At 38.5% G+C, this 21,665-nt stretch overlaps 1 protein-coding gene and 1 non-coding gene across 2 annotated transcripts in view; one reads left to right on the top strand and one right to left on the bottom strand.

Moving 5' to 3' along the window:
* The window catches only part of IHO1 (interactor of HORMAD1 1), a 28,867-nt gene extending 11,917 nt beyond the window's left edge, over window positions 1-16,950 (bottom strand). The window contains exons 1-3 of the mRNA XM_047094648.1: window positions 16,895-16,950; window positions 13,155-13,329; window positions 11,189-11,352 (exon numbers count right to left, since the gene is read on the bottom strand). Coding sequence (XP_046950604.1) covers window positions 11,189-11,352; window positions 13,155-13,329; window positions 16,895-16,950 — 395 coding nt within the window. The remainder of the gene's footprint in view (window positions 1-11,188; window positions 11,353-13,154; window positions 13,330-16,894) is intronic.
* On the top strand, window positions 8,109-8,212 carry LOC124525189 (U6 spliceosomal RNA). The gene has a single exon (XR_006965413.1). It is a non-coding gene; the product is annotated as a U6 spliceosomal RNA (small nuclear RNA).
* Window positions 16,951-21,665: the final 4,715 nt, after the last annotated feature.

The following is a 21,665-nucleotide window of genomic DNA, read 5'->3' as shown; positions in this document are numbered from 1 at the left end:
GATGGCTCAGAGCCTGGAGCCTGTTTCTGATTCTGTGTCTCCCTCTCTCTCTGCCCCTCCCCCGTTCATGCTCTGTCTCTCTCTGTCCCAAAAATAAATAAACGTTGAAAAAAAAATTAAAAAAAAATATAAAAAAAAAAAAAGAAAAGAAAACAAGACAATTTTTAACATTAGGAAAATATAATCATAATATATATAATTTTTCTAGGCTATCCAGATAAGGATTTAAAGACTGAGAAGTGATTTAACCGAGGGGCACCCGGGTGGCTCAGTTGGTTAAGCGTCTAACTTCAGCTCAGGTGGTGATCTCACGGTCTGTGAGTTCGAGCCCCGCGTCGGGCTCTGTGCTGACAGCCTAGAGCCTGTTTCTGATTCTGTGTCTCCCTCTTTCTCTGCCCCTCCCCTGCTCACACTCTGTCTCTCTGTCTCAAAAATAAATAAACATTAACAACATTTTTTTAAAAAAGAAAAGTAATTTAACTGAAAATGTCCATACAACTATATCGGGATGATGGAAGAGGAGAAGTTTATGATGGAGGAGGCAGAGAAGCAACTTTTTATTCCAGGGTAGCGAGTCATTCTCTGAAGCTGAAAAATCAATAAATGATAATATAAGTTATCTAACATATGCCATAAGATATATGGAGGTTAAGTACTGTCATAGCTAAAAAGGTTGCAATTTGGTTGCAAAAAGGAAAAGGGAATTAGAAGTGGAGAAAGAGGGGTGCCTGGGTGGCTCACATCTGACTCTTGATTTGGGCTCAGGTCATGATCTCATAAGTTCGTGGGTTTGAGCTCCATGTTGGGCTCTGCACTCTCAGTGGGGAGCCTGATTGGGATTTTCTCTCTCCCTTTCTACCTCTTCCCTGCTCCCTGCTCATTCTCTCTCTCTCAAAACAAATAAATAAACTTAAAAAAAAAAAGAAATGGATAAAGATAGGCCTGGTATTTTTCATTATAATCCTAATTATATTTTTAAAAAACTATGTACATGTAATAACTTGATTGAAAAAATACATAAAATTTTAAAGATGTCTAAAGTCTAATAATGCTACCAAAATGCTGCCCATGAAAGCCTCTATTAAATATAATATGTAATGACCTCACTCCTTATTAGTACAATTGGAAACCAATGTTCCCAACATGAAACTATATTATACAAATTAAACACTGTTTGTATATAATTTTATATTGAAATGTTTTATATATATCTGATAGCTCCCATTACCTTAACTGTTTTTTAATCCTTGATTACACCTTGTCTGAATTGAAATGTCAAGTTCTGATTTATCCAAAGTCCTTAAAAGATGCTTAGTAAAGAGAGTAAAAACATTGAGTGCTTGATAATTGAAGCTTTCATTAAAAGCTACTGTTCATTTGGAAGCAATTATTATTCTTTACCAAAATAAAATAAAAAAGAATGCTCAAAAATAGAGATTTCCCATCTGCCCCAATATTATGTATAAGTTCATGGAAGTCAACTGTGACCTAATCTTTTCTCTAGAGAAAGTCAATTGGGAAATTCTGTTCATCTGAGCTAAAACGCACACGCGCACACACACACACACACACACACACACACACACACACACAACCTATTTTTAAGAATGGAAGGAAGTTCTTTACTGCCCTATGTTGAATTATTTTACTTTGAAAATCCACTCATTTATTCAACAACTATTTATTGAGCCGTCTTTTATGACAAGTCTTTGGTTATAAGTTTTAGTGATGTGGAGTGAAATTCAACTCCCTACCTTCAAGGAGCTTACCTAGCTAATGTTTTTAATGCAGTTTCAAAATCCATTCAAATTGAATGATCTTTATTTAAAAAAATGATCGAAGCTTATTGAATCAAATATGCTTATTGAGATGTTCAATAACAATGTATTTAAGTAAATTATACTACATGCAGAGCTGACAGCAACCTCGCATGAAGACATAGCTGTATCAATTGCTTACCGTCAGCATTTGTTCTGAATGGTGAGTGTTCAAGCTGTATTTTTTAAATGTTTATTATTTTTGAGAGAAAGACCTTGAAGGGGGAGGGGCAGAGACAGAGGGGGACAGAGGATCCAAACTGGGCTCTGCAGTGACAGCAGTGAGCCCGATGGGGACTCAAACCCATAAACTGCATGGGGGACTCGAACTCACGAACTGAGAGATTATGACCTGAGCAAAGTCAGACACTCAACTGAGACATACTGACTGAATAATACTATATTCTTACAATAAAGTAAGCTAAAGAAAAGAAAATGTTAAGAAAACCATAAGAAAAAATATTTACAATACTGTAATATAAAAATTTGCATATAAGCAGATCTGCACAGTTCACACCTGTGTTGTCCAAAGGTCAACTGTATTTGTCCTTCTGTGTCTCACTTATTTAACATAACATCCTTCAGGTTCATCCATATTGTCACAAGTGACAGAACTTCTTTCTTTTTTAAGGCTGAAGACTATTCCATTATATGCATATACCACTTTTTCTTTATCTGTTCATTCACTGATTGACATTTAGGTTACTCCCATCTCTTGCATATTGTAAATAATGCTGAAATGAATATGGCAGTGCAGATATCTCTTTGAGATACTGATATAATTCCTTTGGACATATACTTAGAAATGGGGTTGCACCAATTTACATTCCCACCATCAATATATAAGGATTCCCTTTTCTCCACATCCTTGCCAACACTTATAAACAAACAAACAAACAAACAAATATTTTATAATAGTCATCCTGATTGATGTAAGATGATATTTCATTGTGGTTTTGATTTGCAATTCCCTGGTGACTAGTGATGTTGAGCACCTTTTCATACACCTGTTGGCCATTGTATGTCTTCTTTACATATGTGTATATTCAGTTCCTTTGGCCATCTTTTAACTGGGCTATTTGTTTTTACACTATTGAACTGTAGGAGTTCCTTATATATTTATTAACAGCTTATCAGATATATGGTTTACAAATATTTTCTACCATTCCATAGACTGCCTTTTCATTTTGCTGATTATTTCCTTTGCTGCATAGAAATGTTTTAGTTTGATGTAATCCCACTTGTCTATTTTGGGTTTTGATGATTGTGCTTCTGGTATCATATTCAACAAATCATTCAGAAAGCTAATGTCAAGAAGCTTTTTACCTATGTTTTTCTTCTAGGATTTCTACAGCCTCAAGTCTTATGTTTAAGTCTTTAATCCATTTTGAGTTGATTTTTATGCATGGTATAGGATAAAAGTCCTTTTTCATTTTTTTGCATATGGATCCAGTTTTTCCAACACCATTTGTTGAAAAGATTAATATTTCCCCATCATGTATTCTTGGCACTCTCTCATGCTGTATTAAATATTTAAAACATAACCTTTGAAAGGTCTATATGATAGAATACAGTGAAATCATTAGAAATGATTTTGTAGATGAAACAGAAACATAATCGTTAAAGATTACTGAATTTAAAAAGCAGATTGAAAAACAGTCCATAGGAAATGATACCATTTTTTATTTTTTTAAATACATAAAAATAGAGCAGAGTTATATAAAACGTTGTTAATGGTGGTTCACAGAGTAAGCTGATTCAAAAGGCACGATTGAGAATCTGACAGACGGCAAGATCTCTGCCCAAAATTCCCACTCAGCTTAGATGTGCTCCTTTGGATAGAGTCTTTCCTGACTCTCCCAGTCAGAGGTGGGAGCCAATCCTCATGCCTTCAAAGCATTTGGATGCAGGCTCTACTACACCATTTACAACTTTGTATTTAGAGTAGGAAGTCCAGAGTCTTCATTTTAGGCTGGTTTGTATCTGACTCTATTTTCTGTTTAAGTAGTTCCTCAGGTTAGGGATCCTGGGGAGAAGAGCCTCTTTTTTCCTCTAGAGGTTGAAGTGCCAGGGACTTGCTTTCTTAGCCTAGGTTCTTTTCTCACATATAACTTGCAGACCAGGAGTCAGGAGAAAAAGACCGTGAGTTCTCTCTCTAGTGGCTGTGGCTCCAGTAGAAGGAAGATAGAGCTCCAGGGTAATGGTAAAAGTGTACAGGATGACATTGGCTACTACACTGGACAGGAGTGGGCAGCAGAATCTGTACTGGCACAGCAGTTCATCTTTTCATTCTCTTTTTTTTTTTTTTAATATTTTGGCAGTTTGAGTTTTATTTTATTTTATTTTAATTTTTTTTCAACGTTTTTTATTTATTTTGGGACAGAGAGAGACAGAGCATGAACGGGGGAGGGGCAGAGAGAGAGGGAGACACAGAATCGGAAACAGGCTCCAGGCTCTGAGCCATCAGCCCAGAGCCTGACGCGGGGCTCGAACTCACGGACCGCGAGATCGTGACCTGGCTGAAGTCGGACGCTTAACCGACTGCGCCACCCAGGCGCCCCCATCTTTTCATTCTCTTAACAGTGATTGTTGCAGAGCAAGCATTTTAAATTTTGCTTAAAAACAAACAAACAGAGGGGCACCTGGGTGGCTCAGTGGGTTGAGCACCTGACTTCGGCTCAGGTCATGATCTCACGGTTTGTGAATTCAAGGTTCTGTGCTGACAGCTCAAAGCCTGGAGCCTGCTTCGGATTCTGTGTCTCCCTTTCTCTCTGCCCTTCCCCCACTCCTGCTCGCTCACTCTCTCTCTCTCTCTCTCTCTCTCTCTCTCTCTCTGCCTCTCAAATAAATGTTAAAAAATTAAAACAACAACAACAACAACAACAAACAAACAGAGGCGCTTGGGTGGCTCAGTCAGTTGAGTGTCCGACTCTTGATTTCTGCTCAGATCATGGTCTCGTGGTTCATGGGATCAAGCGTCGCATCAGGCTCCACACTGACAGTGTGAAGCCTACTTGGGATTCTCTCTCCCTTTCTCTCTCTGCCCCTCCACTGCTCACATACACATATTCTCTCAAAGTAAAATAAATAAACATTTAAAAAAACAAACAAACAAAACCCCAGGAAACTCAAAGCCAGAACTTTCATACTTTGAATTCAGGTTTCCTTCCCCAATCTACCTGCTACCATTTACTTTTCATAGTCCTCAAACACCACATGAACTGTATTTAGGGCTTTTAGGTGCATTCAGTGGGAGAGATGGGATGGAGTATGCTTACTTTGTCATACCCAGAACCACAACCCATTCAAATATTCTCTTAAAAAATTCCTTTTCCATTGAAATGAACTTATTTCTATTGCTTACAAACAATAACTCTGGTCTAATTGTATAATTTATCCAACAAATGCCTGTTTTCCTAACCAGACTAACAACTTCAAAGACAAGTTTGTAGTACTGGGCCCAGCACAGTGTTTATTTAATGAATGAATGAAAGAATCTCACTATGGTAATCAACAATTATTGAAAGAACATGGTTATTTTTATAATCTATTTGTCATTCTTAGGTGATTCATTAGTTATGAGACTAATCTGTTTTCTCAAATATGACAGGCAAAAAACAATAATCCGGGTAATGGCCATCCACTGGTGTACCCAGAGTCCTCCTTTAATGGGGAACTGATTCTTTATACATCCAAAAAGTGGTTCTGGTGAGGATTTCCAGTCACACCTCCCTCCTTTCACCCCTATGACCTAAGCAAGCCTACCAGAAGCCTCCACTAGGATTTTTCAAATTCAAACAATGGAAAAAGAATCCCATTCTTTGTGTTGGTAGGAAGCTAGTCTTTAACAGGAAAGAACAAAGAATAGATCGACAGAGAAGCACAGAAAAGAGATTCTGATTTGATTTCATTTCCTGTCCTTCCCAGATTGGTTAAAAGAGTTAATATATCCTCTGTTTTGTCAAAGCTAGTTTGAGGTGAGTTTTTATTTGTCACCAAAAGAGTCGTAACAAACTCAATCTGAAAGCTTAGGCTTCTTTTGAGATTTCTTACCCTCCATAAGCCCTTTCTATAAGTTTGGGAAAATATGTATTTTCAAAACACAATATGTAAATCCATGTCATATAAGTTTGTAGCATCTCTTATGTTTGAATCCTGCACCGTGTCTTATCACTTTCCTGTTTCCATATTTACAGCGGTATGCTTTCTTTCTCTCATTTAAAAATTTCTCAATCCTTTTCACCACATTTTTTTTTAAGTAGGCTCCACACCCAACATAGGGTTTGAACTCATGACCTTGACATCAAGAGTTGCATGTTCTACTGACTAAGTCAGCCAGGTACCCCATTCTTACCACATTTCTGACAAGCACTTATTGACAAAAAAAAAATCTAAAATCTAGAATCTTGGGTTTTATTTTTGCCAGAATTTATTAAAATTATGATTTTTGTTGCCTACATAATAGTCAATATCTTAAGCTTGATTTTTTTCATGGAGATTCTTCAGAGTCCTCATAATTTGCTCTCTCTGTATAAATGTTATATATATTTTTTCTATCTTGTAAATAATTGTTAACAGAAACTCATTTCACTACAAAAAAAAAAAAAGGAAATGATATAGGGAGAGAGAGAGCAAGGAAGGAAGAAAATATCGAAATAAACTTCACATTTCAAAAAACCTTTTTTAGCTGCAGAAATCTTTTTTTTTTTTTAAGTAATCTCTGTTGGGGAACCTGGGTGTCTCAGTTGGTTACGTGTCTGACTTCAGCTCAGGTCATGATCTCACGGTTCATGGGTTTGAGCCCCATGTCAGGCTCTGTGCTGACAGCTCAGTGCCTGGAGCCTGCTTCAGATTCTGTGTCTCCCTCTCTCTCTGCCCCTCCCCAGCTTGGATTCTGTCTGTCTGTCTGTCTCTCTTTCCAAAAATAAATAAACATTTAAAAAAGTAATAAATAAAAAAAAAAAATCTCTGGGCCCAACATGGGGCTCAAACTCACAACCCCAGGATGAAGGGTCACATGCTCTACCAAATGAGTTGGCCAGCCTGCCCCTGCTGCAGAAATCTTAATCAAATAAGATATAATCCCATGCCCAGAGGGAAAAAAATTAACACTGATCTATTTGAAGAAGAAAGTGAGTATAGCTTCTCATCTGCAGTACCCTACCATAGCCAAAAGGGGCCTCTGAGAAACTGGTAGGGTCCTAGAGCCTGAATTCCTAGGGGAAAGAAGTCTTTCAATGTCTGGAAAATGTTTATTTACCAATAGAATCAAACACTCCAAATAGAGCATTTTGCTTTTCTCACTAAAGGAAGATAGGTATTCAAGAGAAAGGATACTTAGTCTAAGAATTCTTTAAGAGGGGCTCCTGGGTGGCTTGGTCTGTTAAGCATCTGACTTTGGCTTAGGTCATGATCTCAGGGTTCATGGGTTTGAGCCCTGCGTTGGGCTCTGTGCTGACAGCTCAGAGCCTAGAGTCTGCTTCAGATTCTGTCTCCCTCTCTCTGCCCCTCCCCCACTCATGCTATCTCTCAAAAAAAATGTTTAAAACATTAAAAACAAAAGAACTTTTAAAGAAATTCTGGCTCTTTCAACATAAAAATACTAGTGGTGACACTAAGTGATACATCTTCACTGTCACAGAAATAATAAAGTATATCTGTGCTTGAAAGTTAGAATTTCATGATATGTAAAGATGTTGCCCTGATAACTTAGTACCCAAAAATGAACAAGTTAATATCCTCAGTGACTTCAACTTATTTATTTACAAATTAATATAGCAGCCCTAATTTATCTCATGTATTTGCTAAGGTAAATGAGTAAATATAAAACTAACAAATAAGGGGTGCCTGAGTAGCTCAGTCGGTTAAGCATCTGACTTCAGCTCAGGTCATCTCACAGTTTGTGGGTTTGAGCTCTGCATGGGACTCTGCACTGACAGCTCAGAGCCTGCAGCCTGCTTCAGATTCTGTGTCTCCCTCTCTTTCTTCCCCTCCCCTGCTCCTGCTCTGTCTCTCTCTCTCTCTCAAAAATAAATAAACATTAAAAAAAAAAAACTTAAGTTAAGACTATATGTAAAATTTAGGGTCTATCTTAAAAGATACCAACATGTTGTGGCACCTGGCTGGCTCAGTTGGTGGAGCATGTGACTCAATCTCAGGGTTGTGGGTTACAGCCCCATGTTGGGTATAGAGATTACTTAAAAATAAAATCTTTTTAAAAAATACCAACATTTCAAAGTGAGAAAATCAGCCTGAATAGCCTGCATCAGCTTTTTAAAGAATTCATGGGCTGTGCTCACTTCAGCAGTACATATACTAAAATTGAAATGATACAGAGATTAGCATGGTCCCTGAACAAGGATGACAGGCAAATTCGTGAAGCATTCCATATTAAAAAAAAAAAGAAAGAAAGAAAAAGGAAAAAAAAATTCATGTGCTACATTCTTGACCCTGAAACAACTTTTTTTTTTTTTAAATTTTTTTTTCAACGTTTATTTATTTTTGGGACAGAGAGAGACAGAGCATGAACGGGGGAGGGGCAGAGAGAGAGGGAGACACAGAATCGGAAACAGGCTCCAGGCTCTGAGCCGTCAGCCCAGAGCCTGACGCGGGGCTCGAACTCACGGACCGTGAGATCGTGACCTGGCTGAAGTCGGACGCTCAACCGACTGCGCCACCCAGGCGCCCCTGAAACAACTTTTTTTTTAATTTAATTTATTTTTTAAATTTATACCCAAGTTAGCTAGTTAGCATATAGTGCAACAACGATTTCAGGAGTAGATTCCTTAATGGCCCTTACCCATTTAGCCCATCCCCTCTCCCACAACCCCTCCAGTAACCCTCTGTTTGTTCTCCATATTCAAGAGTCTCTTATGCTTTGTCCCCCTCCCTGTTTTTATATTATTTTTGTTTCCCTTCCCTTATGTTCATCTGTTTTGTATCTTAAAGTCCTCATATGAGTGAAGTCATATATTTATCTTTCTCTGACTAATTTCACTTAGCATAATACCCTCCAGTTCCATCCACATAGTTGTAAATGGCAAGATTTCATTCTTTTTGATTGCCAAGTAATACCCTATTTTGTGTGTGTGTGTGTGTGTGTGTGTGTGTGTGTGTGTACATCTTCTTTATCCATTCATCCATCGATGGATATTTGGGCTCTTTCCATATTTTGGCTATTGTCGATAGTGCTGCTATAAACATTGGGGTGCATGTGTCCCTTCGAAACAGCATACCTGTATCCCTTGGATAAATACCTAGTAGTGCAATTGCTGGGTCGTAGAGTAGTTCTAGTTTTAATTTTTTGAGGAACCTCCATACTGTTTTCCAGAGTAGCTGCACCGGTTTGCATTTCCATCAGCAGTGCAAAAGAGATTCTCTTTCTCTGCATCCTTGCCAACATCTGTTGTTGCCTGAGTTGTTAATGTTAGCCATTCTGACAGGTGTGAGGTGGTATCTCATTGTGGTTTTGATTTGTATTTCCCTGATGATGAATGATGTGGAGCATTTTTTCATGTGTCGGTTGGCCATCTGGATGTCTTCTTTGGAGAAGTGTCTATTCATGTCTTTTGCCCATTTCTTCACTGGATTATTTGTTTTTTGGGTGTTGAATTTGAGTTCTTTATAGATTTTGGATATTAACCCTTTCTGATACATCATTTGTAAATATCTTCTTCCATTCTGTAGGTTGCCTTTTAGTTTTGCTGATTGTTTCCTTTGCTGTGCAGAAGCTTTTTATTTTGATGAGGCCCCAGTAGTTCATTTGTGCTTTTGTTTCCCTTGCTTCCGGAGAAGTGTTAAGTAAGAAGTTGCTGCGGGCAACGTCAAAGAGATTTTGCCTGTTTTCTCCTCAAGGATTTTGATGGCTTCCTGTCTTACATTTAGGTCTTTCATCCATTTTCAGTTTATTTTTATGTATGGTTAAGAAAGTGGTCCAGGTTCATTTTTCTGCATGTCACTGTCCAGTTTTCCCAGCACCAGTTCCTGAAGAGACTGTTTTTATTCCATTAGATATTCTTTCCTCTTTGTCAAAGATTAGTTAGCCATATGTTTGTGGGTCCATTTCTGGGTTTTCTATTCTGTTCCATTGATCTGAGTGTCTGTTTTTGTGCCAAAAACAACTTTTTAAATGTTTTTTTTTTAACATTTATTTATTTTTGAGACAGAGAGAGAGAGAGCATGAACAGGGGAGGGTCAGAGAGAGGGAGACACAGAATCCGAAGCAAGCTCCAGGCTCTGAGCTGTCAGCACAGAGCCCGACGTGGGGCTCGAACCCACAGACCGTGAGATCATGACCTGAGCTGAAGTCGGACGCTTAACCGATTGAGCCACCCAGGCACCCCCAAAAACAACTTTTTAAAAAAATATATTTTTTAATGTTTATTTATTTTTTTTTTAATTTTTTTTTTTTTTCAACGTTTATTTATTTTTGCGACAGAGAGAGACAGAGCATGAACGGGGGAGGGGCAGAGAGAGAGGGAGACACAGAATCGGAAACAGGCTCCAGGCTCCGAGCCACCAGCCCAGAGCCTGACGCGGGGCTCGAACTCACGGACCGCGAGATCGTGACCTGGCTGAAGTCGGACGCTTAACCGACTGCGCCACCCAGGCGCCCCAATGTTTATTTATTTTTGAGAGTGAGTGAGACAGACTGCAAGTGAGGGTAGGGGCAGAGAGAGAGGGAGACACAGAATCTGAAGTAGGCTCTGAGCTGTCAGCAGAACCTGACATGGGGCTTGAAGTCACAAACCACAAGATCATGATGTGAGCAGAAGTTGGATGCTGAACTGACTGAGCCACCCAGGCACCCCTTAATACATTTTTTTTGTTTATTTATTTATTTATTTATTTTGAGAGAGAGAGAGAGAGAGAGAGAGAGAGAGAACAAGCAGAGGAGGGGCAGAGAGAAGGAAAGACAGAATCCCAAGCAGGCTCCATGCCATCAGCCACAGAGCCTGATGCAGGACTCAAACTCACCAACAGTGAGATCATGGTCTGAGCTAAAATCAAGAGTCAGATGCTTAACTGACTACACCACCCAGGTGCCCAACCATAAAACAACTTTTATCTAATTTCCCAACTGTGATGATCTGAAAAGATAAAAGGGCAGAATTTTAGGCAGAATAAACATCATTACTTGAATATTGTATTTCTCTAAGAAGTCCTTTTCAGGGGGGCCAGAACTGTGGCAGCCATATTCAAATCTGCCATAAGTCACATTGACAACTAAGCAAATAAAGAGTAATTATTAGCTGAGCTATAAAGGCAAGAGTGCTAATATGCTAAAATAGAATTACTTGACTGTTAATATTCCATTTTCTGTTTCCTTCAGAAAAGATGAGCTGTCACATCCACTTGAAAGGTTTGCATACCTGTCACATTTGTCTTTTGCCCTTTTCTTTTTCTCCTCAAATTGTTCCAAGAGGCCCTTTGATTTTCCAACTGACAAAGGAAGAGGAAATAAGCCTCTATCATTTGTATTTCCTCCAAATAGCTGGGGTTTTGTCTGATATTTTGTGAAAATACTTGGTTCACTCTGTTAAATGAAAAAAAAATCATAGCATTTCATACATGCAAATATTTATAGCATTCACTATTTTCTACATAATATAGTCACATTTAAGTGTAAACAATAACATTAAAAAACAACATGGCATGTAGTATTTCCTTTTTATTCCATATTCATCAGAAAATCATATTAAAGAAACTCTTTTTATTAATAAGGTTCATGCCTTACCAGCACAGAGATATTTAAAATATCAGCTAATTGGAGTGCCTGGCTGGCTCGGTCAGTAGAGCATGTGACTCTTACTCTCGGGGTCATGAATTCAAGCCCAATGTCAGGTGTGGAGCCTACTTTAAAAAAAAAATAAAAATAAAATATCAGCTAAGATGGCTTAAAATCAGTTGCACAGGGGTGCCTGGGTGGCTCAGTCGGTTAAGCATCCAGCTCTTGATTTCGGCTCAGGTGATGATCTCACGGTTTGTGAGTTTGAGCCCCGCATCAGGCTCTGTGCTGATAGTGTGGAGCCTGCTTGGGATTCTCTCTCTCCCTCCCCCCCCTTTCTCTGCCCGTCTTCCGCTTGCTCTCTCTTTCTCTCTCTCTCTCTCACAAAATAAACTTTGAATAACTTAAAAAAAATCAGTTGCACAAATTTGAAGGCAATAACTGAATTATTTATGCTGTCTCTGAGATATGTTAAAGTTTTCACATTAATAGGTTTAACTCAATTACTGTTGAACTAAACTTAATAAATTTCACATGGACTGGACAGTAGGCATGCTGGCATATGGTGAGCCATTTCCTGCATTTGAGGCAACACTTACTCTGAAACATTCAGGGAGTACATATACTCCTTCATATCACTGGGTACCAATTTTTGTATCGAAATACTTATCTGAGAGCATACTCTACTATCTTAAAGCACTGACTTAATCTTATCCATGGAGTCTCTGTTTGATGCAGGTTAAGTCTGTATATAAAGTTAAATCTAATTTTAAACCAAAATAAATAAATATGTAAAAATATTTCTGACCCACTAAAGAAGACAGGCTGGGCTCAGAAAATCGAGGACTCACGAGACTCTATTCTTGATTCTGGCCCTTATTCACTAACCAAGTCCTCAGAATCCTCATGTCTTTCTTCAAGGAAATAATGTAGCATAGTAGACTAAAATCCACAAAGCATCTAAAGTTTCTTAGGAAAAAATGTCCATATAAAATAAAATTTATGTTACTTTATTCCTATTTTTCTAAAGCTCTTCTTTCTTATGAAATTTTCACAAACAATAGTATGTCTTAGAAAATGTCATGCAGGGGCACCTGGGTGGCTTAGTTGGTTAAGCATCTGACTTCGGCTCAGGTCAAGATCTCATAGTATGTGAATTCGAGGCCCACATCGGGCTCCGTGCTGACAGCTCAGAGCCTGCAGCTTGCTTCAGATTGTGTGTCTCTGTCTCTTTCAGTCCCTACCCCACCCACCCGTGTCTGTGTGTGTCTCTCTCTCTCAAAAAATAAATAAGCATTAAAAAAAAATTTTTTAAAGGAAATATCATGCAATATTTGGCTCCCTCTAAGAGGGTCAAGGTACTGGCAATATTCTATATTGCTTTAGTAATAGAAGAAACTGCAAATTAATATTTTTTTCCATTTCAGACTACCAAATCTGATCCCAAGACTACCGGAGTACTGAATCACCAAACAAGCACAAATCCATTTAGGAGAGTAATCCTTAGAGATGTATAAATCTAAAAAACAATCCAACAGAATAAGTCTTTATAGCTTATCTCCATAATGACTATGAAATGCATGCAGAGCAACTGTGGAAATGAGACTCACATCCAGAGAATTCTGTTGTGACTGTTTTGGGTGTCTCAAGTAGACACCAGAGTCCAAGGGTGCTGACAGAGTCTCTGAACTTTCTGGACAGAACTGTGATCCAAAGAGGAACTGGGAATCACTGAGACTGGAGTGATCAGTCTGATTATTATTCCAGCTAGAGGAATTAGTGGTCCTGAAATTAAGCAAGAAAAGAAAAGTATAGCAAGTAGACAAACATCCTGAACAAATGAAATCATAATTCACAACTATTCATTTCAGAATATCCTGGGCAGAGTACTAGTTTGTTCTGATCTAATCCCCTGCACACTGCCAGTACTACCCACAAAGAAACACAAAGAAATTCTGAATGTCAGACATTTTGATTATAGCAACTTAAGAACAATCCGATGGAAATTCAAACATTAAGGACTGACACTATTACTTGTGGTACAAGAGCACTGTGGGCTATGACACCATTTTGGAGATCAAAGTTCCTGAAATCTTTAGGGATTAAAAGAACATTATCTTTCAAAAAGTTGAATCTGTTGGGGCGCCTGGGTGACTCAGTCGGTTAAGTACTGGATGCTTGATTTCAGCTTGGGTTATGATCTCACAGTTTGTGAGTTCAAGCCCCATGTTGGGCTCCGTGCTGATAGTGTCAGCCTGCTTGGGATATTCTCTCTCTCTCTCCCAAAATAAATAAATAATTAAACTTTAAATAAAGTTGGATTTGTTAATCACTAAGGGAATAAAGTAACTGATGCATTAGTCTGAAGTAATAAGCTAGATTTACATATAGCCACATGGATAAGTCTCAAAAATGTAATTTTGAGCACAGAGAGAAAAATTGAATGAACTCACATAACATTTATACAACCTTTTAAATATACATCACAGCACACCAAACAAGTATGTAACTAAGTGTATAGAAGTGTATAGAACTCTCATTAACTCTCTTAGAGTATGCCTACAGGCAAGGAAGGGACCAGAATTAGAGGGAGAGTGGGAATCATAACAGAAAAAACACAGGACAACTTAGTTATGGACTGAATATTTGTGTCCAAATTATTATGTTGAAGTTCTAATTCCTACGGTGATAGTATTTGGAAATGAGGTCTTTGGGAGGTAATTAGGGTTAGACATGGTCATAAGGGCAGGCCTTCATGATGAGATTAAGGTCCTTACAATAAGAGATGCCAGAGTTTGCCCTCTCTTTTAAAAAAAAAAATTTTTTTTTAATGTTCATTTATTTTTGAGAGACAGAGACAGAACACAAGCAGGGAAGGGGAAGATAGAGGAGACACAGAATATGAAGAAGGCTCCAGGCTTCAAGCTGCCAGCAGAGCCTGACGTGGGGCTCAAACCCATGAACCGTGAGATCATGACCTGAGCCAAAGTTGGATGCTTAACTGACTGAGCCACCCAGGCACCCCTCTTTTTTTTTTAATTTTATGTTTTTATTTATTTTTGAGACAGAGAGAGAGAGAGAGCATGAGTAGGGGAGAGGCAGAGAGAGGGGGAGACACAGAATCTGAAGCAGGCTCCAGGCTCTGAGCTGTCAGCACAGAGCCCAACGTGGGGCTCGAACTCGCAGAGTGTGAGATCATGACCTGAGCTGAAGTTGGACGCTTAACTGACTGAGCCACCCAGGCACCCCCTTTTTTTTTTAAGTTTATATATTTATTCTTTGAGAGAGAGAAAGAGAGAGAGCAGGGGAAGAGCAGAGAGAATCCCAATCCCACTGACAGTGCAGAGCCCAATGCAGGGTGGAACCCACAAACTGTGAGATCATGACCTGAGCTGAAACCAAGAGTTGAATGCTTGACTAACTGAGCCACTCAGACACCTCTCTCTTTCTCCTTCATGTAAGGACACAGAGAGAAGACAGTTGTCTGGAAACCAGGAAGGGAGCCCTCATAAGAAATTATCTGCCTGGCATACGGTTCTAGGACTTCCAATCTCCAGAACTGAGGAAATAAATTTCTATTGTTGAAACCATCCAGTTTAGGGTACTTTGTTATGGCAGTCCATCAGACTAATAGGCCTCATCCAGACTGAAGAATATGATCAACTCAGATTTGTGCACAGGAGGATCCATTAAAAATTGTTTTTGAAACAAGGTGGTATTCCCTTTCACACCTTTAGTGTCTTATTCTTGCTTGCTCTAAGTACTTCCAGCTGTGGACTTCCAACTTGCTTCCCATAGATATATACATTTAAACTTCACATATGGGGGTACCTGGGTGGCTCAGTCAATTGAATGGCCAACTCATGATCCTGGCTCAGATCATAATCCCACAGTTTGTAGAATCATGCCCCAAGTCCGGTTCTGTGCTGGCAGCCCAGAGCCTGCTTGGGATTCTCTCTCTCCCTCTCTCTCTCTGTCCCTACCCTGCTTGTGCACATTTGCATGAGCTCTCTCTCCTTGTCAAAGTAAATAAATAAACATTAAAAAAAAAGAAACATCTCAACAACAACTTGGGTTACTTAATGCTGTTGTGTAACCTAAAAAAACATGCTTTTTATTAAAATGCACAACCACAAATCATTCCTTTTAATAAAGCTAAATTAAAGTAATTACATAGCATATAAGTACATAATCCAAGCCAACATATACTAATGCAAGACAAAAAGAAACTCTAATAATTCAGCACAGGAAAGAGCAATTATTTTCACTCATAGAACCATTTTCTAAGATTAGCTAAGGTAATGGGCTGCACACATATATTATAATATGGGTTGCATAATCGTTGCTCAAAATAGCTTAAATAGCTCTCTATGACTCCCCTCTTAGGTTAAAGAGAATAATTAGCTGTGCTGGATAAAAAAAAAACTGTGAGCTTCCAGAAACCACGTAGGATTTACATCTTAAAGCCAGGATCTGGAATTTAACAAAGATTTTTCTCTGTATCAACTGAAAGCATTTTTTTTCTTTTTGAGAAATAAAAAGCACAATGCTCTAGGTTTTTGCTGAATTAATAACTGTCTTCAGGAAGGTATTAGGAAGAAAAGAAACTAATAATAAAAGCATACCAAAAGCAATTAAAAATCCCTTAAATATATACTAATTCTGGGGCACATCCACCAAGTTAGCAATGGCAAGTCCACTGCATGGCTGATGGACACCAATATAAGTACCTCAGTGGAGTAGTAGAAGGGGCAGTATTTCAGTGAGCCTTGTCAACAGCTGGAGTAGCTCTTAACTCCACAGTACCTACAAATGGTACCACACAAATGAATACGTATCTAAACATTGTCTTGATTTGATCCTTGCTGTTTCAATCGAAATCACTCCAACTGAGGTCAGTTTCTAGATTGTTAGGCCATTTCTAATTCTCACAGGCCTCATACTCCAGAGGCCTAGTTCTGGACACAGAGCCACTGCTCAATTAACACAAATAGCTAAATTGACATTGCTTTTATCATCAGAACATAGGCGGAGGGGCGCCTAGATGGCTCAGTCGGTTAAGCATCCAACTCTGGATCTCAGCTCAGGTCTTGATCTCCGGGTTGTGAGTTCAAGCCCTGCACTGGGCTCCATGATGGGTGTGAAGCCTACTTTAAAAAAAAAGAAAAGAAAAGAAAATAGGCAAAAGGAAAAAGACAAATATGGGAGAGTGTAGCAGTGAAGGGAAAAGAAGGGAAAAAAGCTGTATGAAGTCACCCTATTACTAATAAACTAATAGGAAAGGCAGCCTTTTTCAATGAAATCAATACAACTATAAGACCTTCATTAAGTATCAGAGTATATAACTTACCCAGAACCTGAGGGAATACTGAGCATCTCTTTGATATTCCAGACGTTAAAATTCATTTCTTATGGTTAGCCCTATTGAAAAGAGAGGAATATTAATTTAAAAGGTTAAGTATAACTTTCCCCCCAAAGATGACTTTACTGGTGACTGTTATATATGGATGAAGACATTTCAGCAACTATATTCCCATTCAATTGGTGAAAATTCCCATTACCTATGTGTCAGAAACAGGTATCTTGGGGGCACCTGGCTGGGTCAGTCAGTGGAATGTGTGACTCTTGATCTCAGGATTGTGAGTTTGACCCCCCACACTGAGTGTAGAGATTACTTAAAAATAAAATCTTTAGGGGGTGCCTGGGTGGCTCAGTCGATTAAGCATCTGACTTCAGATCAAGTCATGATCTCATGGTTCATGGTATCGGGCCCCGAGTCAGGCTTTGTGCTGACAGCTCAGAGTCTGGAGCCTGCTTCAGATCTGTCTCTCCCTGTCTCTCTCTGCCCCTCCCCCGCTCACACTCTGTCTCTATCAAAAATGAATAAACTTTATGGGGTGCCTGGATGGCTCAACTGGTTAAGCATCCAACTTCAGCTCAGGTCATGATCTCACAGTCTGTGGGTTCAAGCCCCACGTCAGGCTCTGTGCTGACAGCTCAGAGCCTGGAGCCTGCTTCAGATTCTGTGTCTCCTTCTCTCTCTGCCCCTTCCCTGCTTGTGCACTATCTCTCTCAATCAAAAATAAACATTGGGGCGCCTGGGTGGCGCAGTCGGTTAAGCGTCCGACTTCGGCCAGGTCACGATCTCGCGGTCCATGAGTTCGAGCCCCGCGTCGGGCTCTGGGCTGATGGCTCAGAGCCTGGAGCCTGTTTCCGATTCCGTGTCTCCCTCTCTCTCTGCCCCTCCCCCGTTCATGCTCTGTCTCTCTCTGTCCGAAAAATAAATAAACGTTGAAAAAAGAAGAGTCTCCACCCAATTTAAAAAAAATAAATAAATAAATAAACATTAAAAAAAAATTTTTTAATGAATAAACGTTAAAACATTAAAAAAAATCTTTAGGGGCACCTGGGTGGCTCAGTTCGTTAAGCATCCAACTCCTGATTTCAGCTCAGGTCATGATCTCAGTTTGTGGGATTCAGCCCTGCACCAGGCTCCGCACTGACAGCAAGTAACCTGCTTGGGATTCTCTCTCTCCCCCTCTCCCTGCCTTTTTTTCTCTCTCTCAAAATAAAGAAACCTAAAAAAAAAAAGTAGAGTTGGGATAACTGAATAACTACATGAAAAAAGATTAAGATTGGATCTAGTCCTTTCACCATACACTACAAAATATCCAAATGGATCAAAGATAATATAAAAATGAAATCATAAAAGAACCAGAGGGAAAGCTGATGCAACTTCAGCTCAGGTCATGATCTCACAGTCTGTGGGTTCAAGCCCTACGTCAGGCTCTGTGCTGACAACTCAGAGCCTAGAGCCTGCTTCAGATTCTGTGTCTCCCTCTTTCTCTGCCCCTCCCCTGCGCGCTTGCACACTCTCTCTCTCTCTCTCAAAAATAAATAAACATTAAAAAATTTGTTAATCATAGAGACTGTTTTCTTTTGTATAAAGGCGGTAAAATGCAAGTATAATAATGTACTCTGTTACTGAGGCTGGAAGGAAAGAGGCACTTTCAAGCACTTCTGCTGGGAAGGCCTCTGTGGAGGAGAATTTGGCACTATCTAGAACATTTACAAATGTATTTACTGTTTAATCCAGCAATCCTACTTCTAAGGATTGGGATCTATGCCAATAATACTTTGACAGAAATAGAAAATTATATATACACATGTCTCTTCAATACAATACCATTTGTAATAGCAACACCATAAACAACTCAATACCCATCAGTTGGTGAATAGTTGAACAAACTATGGTATATTCATACAATGGAGTTTTATGGAACTGTTAAAAGGAATATATATTCTTGTGTATATAAGATATACTGCAATATACTCTGGGAGTGACCTCCCAGAATATTGCTAAGCACAAAGAAAAAAAAAAGGTAAGGTGAAGAATAGTGTATGTGGTATGCAATATTTCATCCAAAAATGTCAAGGGAACATGAATATAAATAAATATACACACATAGCAATGTGCTTATTTTTTTTAAGGAAAGAAGAAAAGCAAGGAGGAAGAGAGAGATAAGAAAAATAGATAAACTAAAAACCAACAAAAACGTTTACCTTGGAGGGCAGAGATAGGGTGGAGAGGCTAGAAATGAAAACTAGACTTCTCCAACTGTAGCAGTTTTTACAGTTTCAACTTTAGAATAAGTACATATAATCACATAGTTACAAAACAAAATTAAATAAAAAATGGGGAAAACCAAGCAATTCCTACAAAGGAGCAAAATGGAACATACAAGTTGGTTATTGAGCCCCACAAGGAGGGTCTATTTCCTGTGCCTCTAAATATGATAATTTGATACCACATCTCTAGTGAAGTGTAGCCTAAAGACAAAATGAACAGTAAAGGAATCTGTGTGTTTGTTTTCAGTAATCATAGTTAGTAAAAAATATATATATACATATATATATGTATAATATACATGTATATAGACATACATGTAATATACATACATATATACATGTAGCATCTATCAGAATACAGCAAATCGATAATATATTAATGTAGTCATTGGGAATAAAAATTTTCAGTGTATGAGAAAAGAGATAGAAATACAAAATAAGGTTAAGCAAAAACCCTATAATCCTAGGTCTGAAATAAATAGAAAATTATTAGTAATTCTTGATGTACAATCTTAGCACCCAGCTTTTGGTCTTGAAATACCATTCACCACTAAAAGGAACCAGTTCTGGGGCAGAAAATGTACAGCTTGAGTCTGGGATATCTAGTCCCAGAGAACAAGGAAGCTATCAAAGACTACCAGGGCCAAAGATTACTGGAGAGCTAGCTTAAAGGGCTTCCTCTGTTAAATTTATAGTTTTTAAAACCTTCATCAGTCACTTTGGAAGATACGCAACCACCTTATTATTTTGAAAGCTGGTAGGGTAGACAAAAGAATCATTTCTCTTACCTTTCTAGGAAGATGCACTTCAAAGTAACCAACATATAGATGTGAGAATGTTCTTTATAGAAGTATTTCAGCTAATAAACACAGAATGAATGGTACAATTAGATTATTACCATTTTGGAGGTGCAATGAAAATAATGGATCTAGACAATGATCATAAATGGCTGTTTAAACCATGAGGTTAAAAGTAATAGGAAACTTTATAATGAATAGATCAGGCTGAAAACACCTAAATCCTTCCGTTGATCTTTTATTCACAAAGACAGAAACCAGCCCTAGTATGAGCCTCTTGATGAGGTTCAACAGGAGGTGCCAAGCATTACCAAAGAAGTAAGTATACTTGCCAAAAATATTGATCCCTAATCTAATTAACCTTCTAGATGTAAGGACCAGTATACAGAAAATACAGTGGTTAAATAGAACCAGTGGAATGGAATCAGCAAAATCCAGAGGGGTTAATTCTACAGTTTAAATGATCATATTCTTTTAAAGCATAAGAGGCAAGAAAAAAAAGAGATGTGGGAGACTATAAATTAGAAGAGATTTATGAGCCACACCAACCAAATACAATGTGTTTGGATACTGAATTATAAGAAAGCAATTAAGCAAATTTAAACATTGACTAGCTACTTAATGATATCAATAAAGTGTTACTTTAAGTGTGGTAATGATATTGTGGTTATGATAAAAACAGAGTCCTTATCTTTTATACATACATAAATTTTAAATGAATAAAATAATCTCCAAAACTTTTGTTTTGCTTTAAAATAATAGAGATGGATTAGGGGACCTGGAAAGGGGTACAGATTGCCCCTGGGTTGATAATTGTTGAAGCTAGGTGATGGGTACATTGGCATTCATTCATCCAATGATTTCTACTTGACATGTTTGAAATTTTCCACACAAAAAATTGATGTATGAATTGATAAATGCCTGTATTAGCTGACAACACCCAACATTGTTACCTCCAGCCCAGACCCCTCTCCTGAACTTCAGACTCCTATATTCAAGTGCTGGCCTGACATCTCTACTTGGGTGACTAATATGCACCACAAGCCAACATGTCCAAAACTAAGATTGTCATTTTTTTCCCCAAAACATTCTCCACCTACAGTCGTCCTATTCCAGTTAACAGCAACTCCATCTTTCTAGTTGCTCAAGCCAAAATCTAAGAGTCCTCTTTGACTCTCTTCTCACATCCAGTCTGTCAGCAAATACTATGATTCCTTCAAACATATTCAGAATCTGTCCACTTTAAGTTCCTTCTTCTATAGGTTTACCAGATAAAATATAGGATGCTCAAATTTGAACTTCCCAAATATTGCCCAGGACACACTTGTACTAAAAAAAATATTGTTTACCTGAAATTCAAATTTAACTTGGTGTCCTGTATTTTTATTTGCTAAATCTGACAACTTTAGATTCAGAGTTCCTCTAACCTTAAGTCAGATCATGTTATCCCCGCTCCTACCCTACTCCAATACAAGCCAGAATTCCCATGATTATCTCTGGTGTCTGCAATCTCCCCTTAGCCCTGCTTTTTTCCCATCTACACTCCATTCCACACTTCTTATGGGGCTTCTCACTGCTGCTTTCCCTTGCTGGGAACCAGCACCACAACCACAACCACAACCAGCTTCAGGCCCCTTTCCCATACTGTTTTCTCCACTTGGATCACTCTTCCTTCAGATTATCAGCATAATAGGC

Source organism: Lynx rufus, unplaced genomic scaffold (assembly GCF_022079265.1).
Source record: "Lynx rufus isolate CCGP_SWC_20201006 ecotype Redwood Valley unplaced genomic scaffold, mLynRuf1.p SCAF_4, whole genome shotgun sequence".
NCBI classification, from domain to species: Eukaryota; Metazoa; Chordata; class Mammalia; order Carnivora; family Felidae; genus Lynx; species Lynx rufus.
This window is presented reverse-complemented; position numbering and strand designations above follow the sequence as displayed.